The sequence below is a fragment of the Macaca thibetana genome, chromosome 2 (assembly GCF_024542745.1).
Source record: "Macaca thibetana thibetana isolate TM-01 chromosome 2, ASM2454274v1, whole genome shotgun sequence".
In the NCBI taxonomy this organism is placed as follows: Eukaryota; Metazoa; Chordata; class Mammalia; order Primates; family Cercopithecidae; genus Macaca; species Macaca thibetana.
In genome coordinates this window covers 35067064-35084272 of record NC_065579.1, presented here as the reverse complement: position 1 = coordinate 35084272, position 17209 = coordinate 35067064, and the positions used below count along the sequence as shown (strand labels likewise).

General features: G+C 41.6%; 1 protein-coding gene across 1 annotated transcript in view; it reads right to left on the bottom strand.

Moving 5' to 3' along the window:
- Positions 1-11282: 11282 nt before the first annotated feature.
- Positions 11283-17209, bottom strand: part of ACP3 (acid phosphatase 3) — a 55340-nt gene continuing 49413 nt past the window's right edge. The window contains exon 11 of the mRNA XM_050777981.1: positions 11283-16890. Coding sequence (XP_050633938.1) covers positions 16772-16890 — 119 coding nt within the window. The 3' untranslated portion in view covers positions 11283-16771. The remainder of the gene's footprint in view (positions 16891-17209) is intronic.

Sequence of the window (17209 nt, the reverse complement as noted above, 5' to 3'; positions counted from 1 at the left end):
CATGCTGTTTCATGATAGTGAGTTCTCACGAGATTTGATGGTTTTGTAAGGGGTTTCCCCCTTCACTCAGCTCTCATTCTTTCTCCTGCCGCCCTGTGAAGAGGTCCCCTTCTGCCATGATTGTAAGTTTCCTGAGGCCGCCCCAGCCATGTGGAACTGTGAGTCAATTAAACCTCTTTTCTTTATAAATTACCCAGTCTCAGGTATTTCTTTCTTTTTTTTTTTGCATTAGTTGAACCATAAAAACTAGTTTAATAGCTTATTTTAAAGTTACAATACAGTACATGATAATCACTATATAAAAGAATTACATGTTTATAATGTAATGATTTTGTTCTGATCATTTTCTTATAATGACTGAATGCTAAAGACACAGTCACTGAAAAAACTTACCTATTATACTCCCCTTGGCTTAGTATTTAGCATTGAATACAGAAGTTCCAATAGCTTCCATATAATTAGGAAAAAAACGTACAATTGCATAAAATAGAAACCAAGGTGAATTCTCATGCTGGTAATCAAATAAAGGCTTTTTACTTAACCCAAACAAAAAAAGTCACTTCCTTAAATTATAGAAACTAAATATTACAAAGTGTGAAAGTATAAGTTTCTGGTGAGATATTTTAAATAATCTTTATCTTGAATAGTAGAGAACTGTATAAAAGGTGTTAAAGTTTCCATATTGGAAACTGTTTAAAAACAATAAATATCAAACTAACCAAAACCAGTAACGGTAGATGCATTATAGGTCAATTTATAGTTTTCCTCAACATCGAGAGCAAGAGAAAACAGCCTTAAAATATACAATGCTTAGGCAATTGCAATATTTAAGAAATATATATACAATTTATAAAGATGTATAGCATAATTCTTTTTAAAAATCTAATGTCAGCAAGAATTAGGCACTGGTTATAAAATGAATAAGAAAAGAGGTGGCCGGGCACAGTGGCTCATGCCTGTAACCCCAGCACTTTGGGAGGCCAAGGTGGGCAGATCACAAGGTCAAGAGATCGAGACCATCCTGGCCAACATGGTGAAACCCCATCTCTACTTAAAAAAAAAAAAAAAATACAAAAATCAGCTGGGTGTGATGGTGCCGGCCTGTAGTCCCAGCTACTTGGGAGGCTAAGGCAGAAGAACCACTTGAACCCTGGAGGCAGAAGTTGCAGTGAGCCAAGATCATGCCACTGCATTCCAGTCTGGCAACAGAGCGACACTCCATCTGAAAAAAAAAAAAAGAAAAAAAAAAGAAAAAGAAAATAACAGTTTTAATACCAACCATTTGACAAAATGACACTGCAGAAAATAAATAACCTACACGTTTCTCTGATATTCCTTCACCATACAGATTAATCTACAAATCCTAATAATGGACTATCCTTCAAACTAGAAAACATTTTGCAAAATAAATATTTATGCTTTACTTTAAAACATGAATATCCTAAATTATTTACACCATCTTATCACTAGGGCCCTGTCTACATATAAAATAAGTAAAATTAGGAATTGAAATACTGTTTTTAGTTGTAGCTGACCCAAGTACACTGCCTCTCAACCTGCCACCCCTACCCCAACAAAGTGTGTGTGTGTGACTTACCGCTTTAATTTCTACCCTAGGGGAAATTAATTAAAACTACAAACCAAAAAATAGCTTTAACTAGGTTTTTTGGTTTGTACTGGTTTTTAAGTGTTATAAAAACAAGGTGGATAAAGAAACAAAATATCTTTTTTTTTTTTTTTTGAGATGGAATCTCACTCTGTCACCCAGACTGGAGTACAGTGGCTCAATCTCGGCTCACTGCAAGCTCCGCCTCCTGGGTTCACACCATTCTCCTGCCTCAGCCTCCCAAGCAGCTGGGACCACAGGTGCCCACCATCACACCTGGCGAATTTTTTGTATTTTTAGTAGAGACGGTGTTTCACCATGCTAACCAGCATCACTTTTCCCGGCCCGCTCTGCACCGCAGCACGCCGACCGTGAGCAGCCACATTCAACCTCAGGTATTTCTTCATAGCAGTATGGGAACAGACTAATACAACCCCACACTTTTAAGAGTAGGCAGAGAGGTAATGAAAAATGATGTCTCATGTTTGTTTCTTTTAACTTCATAAAATTCACAATAATGATGTTTTTGGCTGGAAATGGTAGATTTCTCCCTTTGTTCATTCATTATTCCATTTAACAAACACTTACATGGTGTTTGTTAAATATTAACTCCTTTATTCTTCATCACAATATTTTGAGGTAAGTACTATTATTATCCACATTTTATAGATGAGGAAACTGAGGTATAGAGAAGTTAAGTAACTTGCCTGGGATCATATGGCTAGTAAGTGGCAGAGCTGGGATTTGAACTCATGCTGTTTGGCTCTACTACTTTATTCTCTTCTGTTTTCTATGTATGTGTCCCCTTTAGTCACTTCACTAGAATAGTTACTTCTAACACAAAAGCACTTGGTAAAAAGTTGATTTAAAAGACCTGGCCCTCTTTTATAAAAATTTAAAACTTAATTATAGGTGGACCAGACATATATGTGAAAAGATACTGCCAAAAAAATGGTAAGAAAAAAAAGAAACAAAAATACATTTTTAAAGATTGAAGGAGTGGTATCGAAGTTTTATTTTCCCCTATTCATTTTCTTTACTTCAAGCATGATTTACGTTGTATATAATCTTTGTAAGAGGGATGGAGGAGAGAAATGGTGATGGCAAGTAGCTTTAGATGTTACAACAACAAAGAGTCACATATTAAAATTTGGCTTTAAATTTTCCATGGTATGCCAAAAGCTTCTATATGTGATATTTGTTATAGATTTTAAAGTTTTTTTCCCGTGTTTGTGTGTGGCAAATATGATCACAGTAAGCATACTATTATTCATTTAATAATAAAACGAGTTTTGGGAAGCCTGATTGTAATGGTTCATCTTCCTGAGGAGCCATCACTCTTTGTTCTCAAACCACCATTTTAAAACAGGCCTAATTCTTTGAGTGCCTTTGCTCTTCAGGTGACACTTATTAAGATTACATTTAAAAATTTGAGCTCATTTCCAACTTCTATTACTCCTTTTTCTAACACACACACACACACCCTAATGCCTACATAATTAAGGTAGTTTTAGACCTCTGAGTTACTTCACAGAATCTTGATTGAATGGACAAACCTGCATGTTCTACTCACCCTAGGGGTTAATGCATATTTTTTTAAACAATTTCAACTTTTATTTAGATTCATGGGGTATCTGTGCAGGTTTGTTACATGGATATAGTGTGTGATGCTGAGGTCTGAGATACAAATGATCCCATCACCCACGTAGTAAGCATAGTACCCAATAGGCAGTTTTTCAACCCTCGCCCCACTCTTTCCCACTGCCAACTAGTAGTCTTCAGTGTCTATTGTTCCCATCTTACGTCCATGTGTATCCAATGCTTAGTTCCCACTGTAAGTGAGAATGTGGTATTTGGTTTTCTGTTCCTGCATTAACTTGCTTAGGCTAATGGCTTCCAGCTTGCATCCATGTTCCTGCAAAAGATATGATTCCATTCTTTTTTATGGCTGCATAGTATTCTGTAGTGTGTATATACCACATTTTCTTTATCAATTCACCATTGATGGATACCTAGTGATGGTAGTGGCAGGCCATCTGGAGTGGCTGCTGCCATCATGCCAGCTGCAGGAGGAAGGTGTGGCTGGGGCTGCATGCTCCATGGAGCCGGTGGGAGCTAGGGACAAGTGGGAGCCCTGCCCCTTCTGAGTTGGGGTGAGAGCCCCTTGGTTGCCTCTGCAAATGCCCAAGCCATGGCTGCAGATCTGGGCATCCCTGTACTCTCGCAACCTGTGAGCACGCAGGAGCCCCATCCTCACAGACACAGCTGCAGCCACCCAAGTTGTGGCTGTGGAACTGAGCTGCCTGCTCCACAGAGCAGGCAAGAGGCAGGAGACCCACTCTCCTGGGCACAGTTGCAGCCACTCAAACTGTGGCTGCAGACCTGGGCCTCCTGCTCTCCAGAGCAGGCAGAATGTCCCCCGCCACCAACTGTGCAGCTGCAGCCATCCAAACCACAGCTGTGGACCTAGGCATCCTGAATTCCTGGGGGCCCAGGAAGCCCCCACCATCCTCACAGGCTCAGAAGTGCCTGCTCCTGCTGCCTGGCTTCTCCCTGCTGTCAGCACCTGCTCCTGTCTTGGAGCAAAGTTGGGGCCAAGTCTGGGTGCTATTGCAGCCTGACTGGGAGTGTACACACTTGGAGCAGTGCTGACATGCCAGCCCCCTGCCGCTTTGGCCCCCTCTGGACTTTGGGCTCTGATGAGCATAGGAGGAAAGCCAATGGGGTGCTGAGGGCAGCTCAGCACTGACCTATAGGCACCCCTTGACAGCTACAGCCTGAGCACCATGAATGGCAGCAGGAGGCAGACAGGTTCCTGGGCTGAATAGGGTGGATCCCCAGTGAGGCCCCATCTTCAGGCCAGGGAGGGCCTGAAGGCTGGGGATTGGGCTGCCAATCCCATGGACAGGGGTGGGAACTTGTGGCACCTTTTCCAGGCCTGCCCATGGCTACCCATGGACCAATCAGCATGCACTTCCTCCCCTCTGAGGCCCATGAAAGCCCCAGGCTCAGCCAGACCTGAGCAGACATTGGGTGACCAGCTGCAGAAAGGAGCTACTCTCTGCTGATAGCTGAATACTTGTTGGGACAACTTGCCTAGCAGAGAGGAGCTACCCTCTCTGCTAGAAGCTGAACACTCATTGGTAATACAGGAGTTATTAAGAAATTATTTTTAGGTGACTAGAAAGGGTAAAAGAGTTATCAGTGGAATTTTCCTTTAATAAAAAGTAGTCCCAAACCATTTCTTCTTTAACAGAAAGTAGCCTGAAGAGTCTGGCATAGATATGCAAACTAGGAGCTTTTGTTTGTTTGTTTGTTTGTTTGTTTGAGACGGAGTCTGGCTCTGTTGCCCAGGCTGGAGTGCAGTGGCCGGATCTCAGCTCACTGCAAGCTCCGCCTCCCAGGTTCACGTCATTCTCCTGCCTCAGCCTCCCGAGTAGCTGAGACTACAGGCGCCCGCCACCTCGCCCGGCTAGTTTTTTGTATTTTTTAGTAGAGACGGGGTTTCATGGTGTTAGCCAGGATGGTCTCGATCTCCTGACCTCGTGATCCACCCGTCTCGGCCTCCCAAAGTGCTGGGATTACAGGCTTGAGCCACCGCGCCCGGCCAGGAGCTTTTATATGTAAATGCTGGCAGCTGTACCTGGAAGCCAGATACATTCAATATGGCATCTCCCACCCTCTTCTCCTTGTCACCACGTGTGCTGGTGTCATGTCAACCTCCAGGTAAAACCACGTGTACAGGTATGATGGCCACCACCAGGTAGAGGCCGTATTTACATAATAAAATACTGTGATGGGAGGGACAGTTTTTTTCACGGTCTATGTAAATGGCACACGTAGTCAAATCAATCCTCTAAGCCCTATGTAAATCAATCACTGCTTCCTCAAGCTTCTGTACAAAATCTATTGTATTCTGCCCCAAATCAGAGAACCTCTTGGGCAACCCACTTTCTCAGCATGAGGAAACCTTTTCTCTTTCTCTTCTTTTTCTATTAAACTTTCCACTCCTAAACCCACCCCCTGTATGTGTCTGTGTCCTGAATTCTTTCTGGACCGTGACAAAGAACCAGGGTATATACCCCAGACAACGGAGCCATTTCACTGGGTCACCCTGCCTGTGGAAAGGAGCTGCCCCTGCGGTTTCCCCTGAGCTGTTCTGTCGCTCAATAAAAGCTCCTCTTCATCTTGCTCACCCTCCACTTGTCTGTATACCTCATTCTTCCTGGTCTCAGCACTCACTGAATAGTAAGGCTAAAAGAGCTGTAGCACAAACAGGGCTGAGACCTGCCCCTTGCTTGCCACATTGCAGGCAAAGAGAAGGAAAGAAGAGCTGTGGCCCTTTGGGGATCCCAGACCTGGGAGTTCCCCGAGCCAGGGCTGTGAATCCCAAAGAGGGAGTCCTGCAGTTCCTGATGTCTCCAAGCTTCCGGGCACCACTGTATTCTCCATTGCCAGCCATAGAAGCTGCTTGCAGTGTTTCATAGAAGCAGCCATAGAAGCTGCGTCCTACCGTAGCCTCACAGATAGCCAGCGTCTGTCCCGGCACCTGGAGCTGCCCACCCCGCTGCAGCATCCGGCATGTCTGATTGTACGCAGTGGCCAGACACCATGCTTGCTCACACACCTCTCACCATTCCACGTCTGACTCGCCCTTGACAGGTTTGGGACCCAGGCTGGTAGCATGAGCTGAGAGTACAGCCTGCAAGGCTGAGTGGGCAAAACGAGCCCAGCGTGCCCAGGCAAAACTCGGACAAAGGCGCCACTGGCCACAGAGGTTCTCAGCCATAAAAACACTCCAAGGATCCTGTAACACTAGGTAGATTCCATGTCTTTACTATTGTGAATAGTGCTGTGATGAACATAAGAGTCCATATGTCTTTTGGTAGAATGCCTTATTTTCCTTTGGGTGTATACCCAGTCATGGGATTGCTGGGTTGCATGGTAGTTCTATTTTTAGTTATTTCACTAATCCTCAGAGAAATGCAAATCAAAACCACAATGAGATACCCTCTCACACCAGTCAGAATGGCTATTATTAAAAATCAGAAAATAACAGATGTTAGCGAGGCTGCAAAGAAAAGGGAATGCTTATACATAAAATGTAATTTAGTTCAGCCACTGTGGAAGCCGCTGGAGATTTATTGCATAGCTTAAAGCAGGGTTTCTTAAAGCAAGGTCAGGAACTACCTGCGATGGAATCATGTGTGATACCTGTTAAAAAGGCAGATTGCTGGACTCACTGTAGGCTTGCTGAATCAAAATTTCTGGGATTGAGACCTGGGAATCTGAATCTTGAACACACATCCTAGGAGATTCTCATGCACACTGAAATTGGAGAAATGCTGTTTTAGTTATACTTCTGGTAGAGTTTCTGTAACCAATGAATTTAAATTGGGTCTTCACAAGAAAAATGCTGTAGCTTTAAATTGAGAAATGCTGTTATGTTAGCACCAACCATCGTATTAGTTATGATAATAAACAAGTAATTATAGAGGACCTAATTTGAATCTGCCCAATGTGTATTTTTGAGCAATGGCCAGAAACAAGTCTTAAGAATATTGTGCAAAGTTAACTGGAAAGAGGGGAGACCTTGTGGTTTAGAACCAGAAATGTGGGATTAAGGGGAAAAATTTGCTGATAACTATTAAAAGGAAGGGCCAAATCCTCAAACTCTGAAAGAAAAAGAATATAAACTAGTGAAAAGTGAAAACCCCAGTTAAATTATGTAGCTGTGACACTCCTAAGGGCAGAGGCTATAAGTAATTCAGTGCTGCACTCCCTGTACCAAACGATGGCAATTTTAAAAGGTTCCCTTTTAAAAATATGATGGAAACCGGGCTTGGTGGCTCACGCCTGTAATCCCAGCACTTTGGGAGGCTGAGGCGGGCGGATCACGAGGTCAGGAGATCGAGACCACGGTGAAACCCTGTCTCTACTAAAAATACAAAAAATTAGCTGGGTGCGGTGGCAGGTGCCTGTAGTCCCACCTACTTGGGAGGCTGAGGCAGGAGAATGGCGTGAACCTGGGAGGTGGAGCTTGCAGTGAGCCGAGATTGCACCACTGCACTCCAGCCTGGGTGACAGAGTGAGACTCCATCTCAAAATAAATAAATAAAAATAAAAAAATAAAAATATGATGGAAACTCTGGACCCTACTGAAGGTTAAAAGTAGGCACTTAATAAATATTTGTGAGATTAAATTGTTTACATAGTGTTATGCCTGGTTTCTTCCCTTCACTGAATGTCTTGGCTAGTGTTCTTAACTTTGACACAATTATAGACCCGTTTGCTCGAAAAACAAGTTCAAGTTTCCTGTTTTATGGTAGATGTACCTGACAGCAGTAACTTAACTTAAGCATACCCTGAGAATGACCCTGTATGGCAGACCCACCTGAATGTGTGCTTCGAGTTCGGAGCTAAGGAATATGGCAGTGGCCAAGACAGAGATTCATTCTTTATCTATGAGAAACATCTGAACCCATACCCCGTCCTGTGGACTGTGGGCCATACAGGGGATCAAGGCCTGTTGTTTTAGGTTAAATGAGGTTTGCCAGGTAAGGATTGTTAGGGGGCAGTGATTAAGTGAAAATGCTATATAAATATAACTGCATGCCTTTTGCAAGTGGTTGCAGTTCTCCTGATCAGCCCACTGCCACTGAACTCTCTCCTCTGTATGTAATTGCCCCAGTAAAATTCCGTGACTCATTTGCTGATCCTGGGTCCCTTGAATCTGGTGCTATCCCCATTGGAGTCAATAGGGGTTTGGCACAACGCCTATTTAGGGTAAAAAGACCTATTGTACTGAACTTCCCTTCCTCCTAATCTTTTACTGAAATAATAGAAAAGATGTTAAAATAAGAATAAAATCATAACAGTGCTAGAGAGGACATCAGCAGGTCAGATATTTTGAGAAATTATTCAAAGATAAGCAGATGTGATCAAACCAATGAAGAAGTGAAAACAGAGGAATTGAAGTCACTAGAGATGAATGTGGTTCTTCCTAAGGGAGCCCTGGGGAAGCTAGGAACTTGGCTCATCCATACAACATTAGGGAACTATGGAATACTTGTCAGGGTAACGAATTAAAGGGTGCATTCCCTATCAGCTGGTCATCCCCCACCTTCCTCTATAGACAGAGGGTGGCCTCCTTCAAGTTAAAATCTGGAGGAGTGCTCTCTGTGGAAATGGGGTGCTGGTTTAGGGGGCGGCCTCCTAGGATGGCTGCTGTGCCTTGAAGGGGAAGCAGAACAGACATTGTGGTACTCATATCACAGACATGGAAGGGAAATTTTAGACGGTTGCAATCACTCCACCCAGGAGATATTTACACAGAAACACTCACCTCAGCCATGAGTAAATTCCCTTTATTTTTTGATGTTCCCAGCTGCCATACCACTTCCCTGCTCACAAACACTACAGGGTATCTGCTGCTGTAACTCTCGCCCTTATATGGAACCACAAACCAGCTCTTTCCAATCAAGTGAGAGTATCCACTTCAGACAATGGTCTTGTACCTCCTTTAGACTAACACTTCCACAGATAACTGTACACTTTGGGCAAAATATAGAATACGGCTAGTTGAAAGTAGTTGAAAGCAATTGAAAGAAGGTACTGGCAAGGAGTCAACATTTGAAAAAAAGGGAATGACGCTAGGTGAGTTTTTTGTTTTGTTTTTTTTTTTAATGGCTTTTGGCCTGAGGGCGGGCTCACCTATTTACCCGTGTCATGCAGGGGTAAAGGATGGGGGCGGATGGCTAAAAACCCAGGTTAAAAAAAAAAAAAAAAAAAAAAAAAAAAATCCATCATCTTGCTGGCTTGAAATACCAGAGGATAGAGTTTGGGGCATTCATCACCTCTGAAAAGTGAGAAGGAAATTCCCCAAAATTGAAAGCCAAAGAAGGGGAACCTTATACTCTGTATATAAATTCAGCCCAAATGCTGTGCCGAGCTCCACACTTTGAACTAACCATACACAGGGAAGATTCCAACCAGCCTAAATGAAGACTAAAAGAATTGGACTGAGATTTGACTTACTGCTCATTACAGTTTTTCAGCCAATTTAACTGCCTGCTTAAAAAAAGTTTTTAGAGGAACAGAATAGCATCCAGAGTCTTTACAACATATTATTCCAATGTCGAAGACACAACCCAAAATTGGTCTACATAAAAGGGAACAGGAAAACAGAACCCATATAGGAAAAGACAATGAAGACTTGTCCTGAAATGACTAAGATATTGCAATTAGCATGTGAGAATTTTAAAGCAGCTATTCAAGAAGAACTTTTGTTGGGGAAACACATACATGGCTAAAAGGAAAACCAACACTAACCATCTCCATTAATCCTCCAAGCTTTTCATTTGTGGATTATGATTTACAAGATTTCAGAAAAAACCATAGCATTAAACAGAAGGTCCAAGATTAATAAATCCAAACAACTGAGCCCAGAGAAAAAAGGTAATTTAGGGAGCAGAGGAGAACTTGAAAAAATTATTAGTATCCTTAAAGGTATTCAAGAGGAGATTGCACTGATAAAATAGTGAGGCTGCCAGGTGTGGTGGCATGTGCCTGTAATCTCAGCTGTTTGGGAGGCTGAGGCAGGAGGATCCCTTGAGCCCAGGAGTTTGAGGCTGCAGTAAGTTGTGATTGTGCCATTGTACTCCAGCCAGGACAGCAGAGTGAGACCCCATTTCTGAAAACAGACAAACCAAAAACAGCCACTATGAAAAAAGAACAATCAGTAAATACCAAAGAAAAGAATACTTGGAAGTAAAAAAGGAATAATGGATTTGCTGAAGACCAAGTTGATGTTCTGGAAAATGAAATTTACTAGAATATAGAGAAATAAAATAAATGGTGGAAAATATGAGAGAAAAGTTGAGGCATGGAGGATAGACCCTAGAAATTCAAGTTCCAGAACACAATTTTTTCTTAGTTGGAGAAAGACAAGTGTCTTTAGATGGAAAAAAATCATGTCAGCCATACAGAATTAGACAGAAAACAAACAAAAACCCAAATACCCATGCCTAAACACAACCTGGTGAAATTTCAGAACTCTAAGCATAAATAGAATATCTTAAAAGAATTAGGAAAAGCAAAACAGATTACTTACATTGGAATGAGCATCAGACTGATAGACTTCTCATCAGTAATCCTGTGTGTTGGAAGACAGCAGAGTACTGCCTTCAACGTTTTGGTAGAAAATGAATTTCAACCTGAATATACCCAGCCAACTAGTAGGTAAGTGTGAGGGCACAATGTAGACATGTTTAGATATGTTAGGATCAGAATGCTTACTGTTCATGCATCTTTTAAAAAAATTGCTTCAGGGAAATAAAAAAAAGAATACAAGAAAGAGGACACCATGGGTTGTAAAAGCATGGAAAGATGTGAAATTTTCAGAAAATAAAGATATGTTTTACAAAATTAATGCCTCTCCTTAGAAGAAATAAAACCAGATATTGTTTATTGTTGACAGGATTGCCATTAGTGATTGAAACTGGTTAGGAAGACCTTTTACTTTGCGTTTTATACTCTTCTGTATTATCTGCATTTTTTTTTGTTTTGAATACAGATTACTTGCAGTCTTTTTTTTTTTTTTTTTTTTTTGAGACAGAATCTCTCTCTGTCACCCAGGCTGGAGTGCAATGGCACAATTTTGGCTCACTGCAACCTCTGCCTCCCAGATTCAAGCAATTCTCATGCCTCAACCTTCTGAGTAGCTGGCATTATAAAGGGGCACCACCATGCCTGGATAATTTTTGTATTTTTAGTAGAGATGGGGTTTCACCATGTTGGCAGGCTGGTCTCGAACTCCTAACCTCAAGTGATTCACCCACCTTGGCCTCGCAAAGTGGTGGGATTACAGGTGTGAATCACCGCACCTAGCCACAATCAAAATTGTAACTTAACTTTTAAAATCTACCCACCCCCGGCCCCTCACCAAATCTAGTAGTCCTTATCTTCTAAGTGTGTTAACAAATTCCTCCTGAAGACATTTCATAAGAAGAGGAGCTAGTCCATTTAGTTTAGGATAGTTTTGGAAAAGGTTTGGGCTGCTACTAAGATAACCTTACAAATAAAAGCATTTCAGAAAAATCTTTCAATTCAACCGCACACAAAGATGGTAAGATGTAGACACAAAATAAAAATGATTTTTATTTCTTCACAATAATCTGAAAGTGGATTTTACAAATTATAACAAAGAACACATTCTCTGTGCTTCAAAAAGATTGTCATGTAATGATCAAAAGCAGAACTGTCCAATATGGTAGCCACTAGCCATACGTGGCTATTGAGACTTGAAATGTGACTAGTCTGCATTGAGATGTGCTGCAAGGGTAAAATGCCCATGAGATTTTAAATACTTAATATGAAAAAAACATAAAATATCTCATTAACAATTTTTAATTACACATTGAAGTGATACTTCAGATGCATTGGGTTAAACCATTTTTATTATTATAATTAATTTAATCTTTGCATTTTTACCTTTTAAAAATGTGGCTATTAGAAAATTTAAAATTACATTTGTGGCTTTTATGTGTGGCCCTCATTCTACTTCTATTAGACAGCCCTGGCCTAAAACACCAAAATGTTGCACACATCCATTATTGCTCAAATGAGATTTCTGAAAAGAGAGTTTTTAAAAAAGAAAATGGTAACACTCTGGCATTCATTTACTAAGAAACGTCCCTGGAAATGGAGAAATAATCAATGCTAACATACTAGAACAAGATAGAAAGGAAGTTGGGAGAGTAGAAAACATGACTGATTTTTTCATGTTTTCATGAAACGTGAAGGAAGGGAGAAGAAATACCAGTTCTAAAATAAAAAAAGATTTGTTGGTTGAATGACTTCCAGTAAAATGTTTGCCTCTAATGCTTGCACTCTTCTAAAGGCAAAAATTATTCTTTTTATGATCATAGTTTCTTAATGCAATGCCATTCTATCTAGGGATATCCCACCTACAACTCTTTCTTAGTACTTTCCTGTGTATACATTGCTGAGTTTTTTTATGCTAAGGAATGTTCCTCCATTGATGTGATAATTACTGCCTTATTCTCATCCTGTTCAAAGCGTCTATAGTAGTTCAAATGAGAAATACATTTCGAAGCAGAGGTGACCTCAGTTCTACTGATTATCTTTCAAGCTGCATTTATTATCAGGGCAACTGGACTGATTATCCCTGACCCATCTGAAAAAGTCACTTTTATCATCAGAAAGAATTTACATTCTCTCTTGTTGAAGTGATTCGATTAGCTTATTTCCTGAGAAAGATTACAGTACATTCGTGCTCTCTGCTTTATCACTACAGAGCATTTGTCAGTTGTGATTTTCTATTCTGCTATGAAGGATGAAAAACAATTACAGTGTTTATCAACAAAGTAGCACTGTGGAAAGTAGAAAAAACAAACCAAGTTGAGAGTGAGAGTTCTCTTTACAATAATCAAAAGCGATGACAGAAGGAAGAGAAATGAGGATGTTAAAAAATCCCTCAGAACCAACAGAAAATAGAGGTCCTTTTAGTTACTGGCTGTGTTACGGGACCCCACCACATACCAGGGGTTTCCGCCCTATAGTCCCTTCTGCAATCCCCAGAAATATGTACAGGAAAGGGGTCCCGATCCAGGCCCCAAGAGAGGGTTCTTGGATCTTGCACAAGAAAGAATTCAGGGCGAGTCTGCAGTGCAAAGTAAAAGCATGTTTATAAAGAAAGTAAAGTAGTTAAAGTACAGCTACTCCATAGACAGAGTAGGATGTTCCCAAAAGTAAGAGGAGGAATGCGTCCAGCCTCTATAGTGCTAAATGCTCTATAGTGATAAAGCAGGTACAACGCTGTATCTATAGGGAGATGTGCTCTGCTACAAGGGTTTGTGATAAGGGATTGATTTCTTAATTACTATATTTTGCAAGAATCAATATTATTATCTTTAAAGCAAAATTAGAAATGCCTTTGTTTTCCAGATATCAGGATATCTGGACACTCCCAAGTCTGGGTCTGTTTAGTAAACATTATTAATTTGTTCCCTTAACCATAAACATCTAGAGGCTGGGAATACCTAACTTTCTGGAAATGCAGCCCAGCAAGTCCCAGCCTCATTTTGGTAGCCCTCACTCCAGATGGAGTTGCTCTGGTTCACATGTCTCTGACAGCAGGATTAAAAGATAATATGGGCCAGATGTGGTGGCTCACGCCTGTAATCCCAACACTTTGGGAGGCTGAAGCGGGCAGATCACCTGAAGCCAGGAGTTTGAGATCAGCCTAGCCAACGTGGTGAAACCTCATCTCTACTAAAAATGCAAAAATCTGCCGGGTGTGGTGATGCGGGCCTGTGATCCTAGCTATTCGGGAGGCTGAGGCAGGAGAATTTTTTGAACCCAGGAGGCAGAGGTTGCAGTGAGCCAAGATCACTCCACTGCACTCCAGCCTGGGTGACAGAGCGAGACTCTCTCATAAACAAACAAACAAACAAAAAATGATATGGAAAAAGTGTTGTGAAAGCTCTTACTTTTACATTCTACCAACTCTGTATAAGCTCGGTGTTGGAGTCAAGCCATTAATAATCACAATTGGGATGCACAATTTAGCATCTAGGTCAGTGATTAGCAAATAATAGTTTTCTCATCCATGTTTGTTGAATTAGCATAAGATATTGTGGCTTACGTACTGATATGGCTGGCTACTTTATCAAGGCAGTAATTTGTCCTTTATTCTTGCTGCTCTAGATATTTTTCCCTTTCCCAAGCTAAGAAAGTAGCCACATCTTGTGTTTTTTGTTTTTACCTAGGTGTTTTTTGTGTTGCATCAGGAAGCAGACATTGCCAAGCAAGAGAAGACAATTCCTTCTTAGCCTTTTGTTTGCAATAACCTTGGCTCAGTGAGAGTTATATAGAAAGTAAGTGCTTGAAACTTAACAGGTAGAAGCTGTTGGACCCAAGGGGAGAGGAAGATTCCTGAAACTAACAGATGGAGTCGAGTTCTGGGAGGCGTTGGGGGCGATTCTGTGCCAGGCAAAAGTATCGCCCCAGGACTGCACAGTCTCAGACTGGTGGACTCCAAGCATATAATCCTGGGACCAATGGCACAGATATCCCCTGCCTACCATCAGAAGACCATGAGGGCAGGGATGGTGAACTTAACAGAGACTAGCATGGACAGAGGTCTAGCGGACTCTTCTCTGACTCCTCCCACCAGCTATACTCTGGGACCTTTAGTTGAACCTGAGGAGGTAGAGAACCCTACTGAGGAGTGAGATTGAATGTCCCACCAACTGAATGGCTGGTGGTTCAGGGCAGATTAAAATTGTTTAGCATACATTTTCAACTTGCCACAATACTACCATCCTTGACAGTGCTTGCTTGGTCAATGACTCATCTAGAGCATAAAATGAAAAATTATTCACAGTGTATGAGAGCTAGCTGTGACTTCTATGTTCATCTAATTCAGATTCTTCATTTTTAGGTTAGGAGACCAAGGTAAAAGATATAAAAGAACTAGGCCAGGTGTGATGGCTCATGCCTATAATCTAATCTCAGTGTTTTGAAAGGCCAAGGTAGGAGGATTGCTTGAAGCTAGGAGCTCAAGACCAGCCTGAGCAACATAGTGAAATCCTGTCTCTACAAAAAATTAAAAAATTAGCTGGGTGTGATGGTGTGCACTTGTGGTCCTAGCTACTTGGGAGACTGAGGTGGGAGGATTGCTTGAGCCCAGGAGTTAGAGGTTACTGTGAGCTATGATCATGCCACTACACTTAAGCCTGGGTGACGGAGTAAGACCATGAGTCTGGGGGGAAAAAAAAAAAGATATAAAAAAATTTGTTCTAAGTCATGAGCCCAAAGCCAGTGCAGGGCTGAGACAGTGGGCTGTCAACCCTCAGTCCACTTTTCTTTCTACCTCACTACTTGTAAAATTCAGTCTACTTTTTTTTTTCTACTTCACTACCTGTAAAATTCAGACATATTGTGGCAATTAGAGTATACTATCATTTCATTAGGGCTAGACTAGCCCTTATGAAAGTAAGATCTTACAATTTTAAAATGCAGTAACAATGGAAACTTAAAAAACATCCAGATCTGATAGTGGAGGTATCTGATAGTGGCCATGTATATTTTCCATTTACTCCCCACTATAGAAATTGTGAGCAGATGACCTGAGTCATATATAAAGTGGGTGATACTACAATTTCTGAGAATTAAATACCTCTTCTGTAGGCATTTTAAATATGGATATGTGTACATATGTGTGTTAATATATAGACACACATCCAGAAATCTTTCCACTGTCAAACACTGGGTAGAAATTTCTTTTCAGTTGTGTGTGTGTGTGTGTGTGTGTGTGTGTATGTATATTAAACCTACTTAATAGCTAAATAAAAAGTTTGCTTATAATTTATGATTGGGTCTTCTTTTCATAAGAATCACCCTGTATGGGCCGGGCGTGGTGGCTCACGCCTGTAATCTCAGCACTTTGGGAGGCCGAGACGGGCGGATCACGCGGTCAGGAGATCGAGACCATCCTGGCTAACACGGTGAAACCCCATCTCTACTAAAAAATACAAAAAAACTAGCCGGGCGAGGTGGCAGGCGCCTGTGGTCCCAGCTACTCGGGAGGCTGAGGCAGGAGAATGGCGTAAAACCAGGAGGTGGAGCTTGCGATGAGCTGAGATCTGGCCACTGCACTCCAGCCTGGGCGACAGAGCGAGACTCCATCTCAACAACAAAAAAAAGAATCACCCTGTATAATACTACTTCTAGTCTAACTTCCCCCAATATCCAATATTTTTCTAATCTATGTCTTTGTCCACCTTCTCATCCTTCTCTCTTTGCAGGTAAAAGGCTGAGTAGAGTTTGGCTTCTTATTTCTCTCTGGACAACTGTGGCGGAGAATACAACCATCCTATGCATAACAGCCTCTTTCTAGCTGAACGAGCAGCCTGCACTACCACTCCATGATGAGAAGACCTAGGTAACCTTGGTGTTCATTCATCTGTCAGTCCAGCAGCTGTCTGTGGGTCCCTGTGAGTTCAGACCTGCTCTAGGCAGATTCAAAAGGCAGGGTGTGAAGACGGCAATGCCCACATGGCAAAAGCCTGTCCTTTAGATGCGGCACCACTGAGAGATGCTGTGTCACAGGAGGTTGGCCTGGCTTATCCAGCTGTCTGTTCAGATGTTCCCATAGGAGTCTCTCTGCCAGCAGGGTCCACGGCGAATGTGGATAAACAGCAGTACCATTAGGACAGCAGATATCAGGCAAAAGACAACAGCAAAGATGACCTTTAGAACTGTGGGAAAATAGGAAAAGTATTAATGTAAAATTAATGCATTAGGAAAATATGAAGATCACATGTGAGTGTTGCTTTCTGTCTTAATTGCAAATTTCAGAGGAGTTTCTAAAGAGGCCTTGAAATCAGCATTGTGTGTGGTAAAAAGAGCACAGGACTAGGAGTCAGGAGGTGACCTAGGTTCCAGTTCCTGCATAACCTTTGACCCCTGAGATTCAGCTCCCCACTGAAAAGGGAGGGTAATTAGCTGAAGTATTTCTAAGTCCTCTTATAGCACTAACTTTATGCATTTTTTTTATAGTTAAATTACCAATTGTCC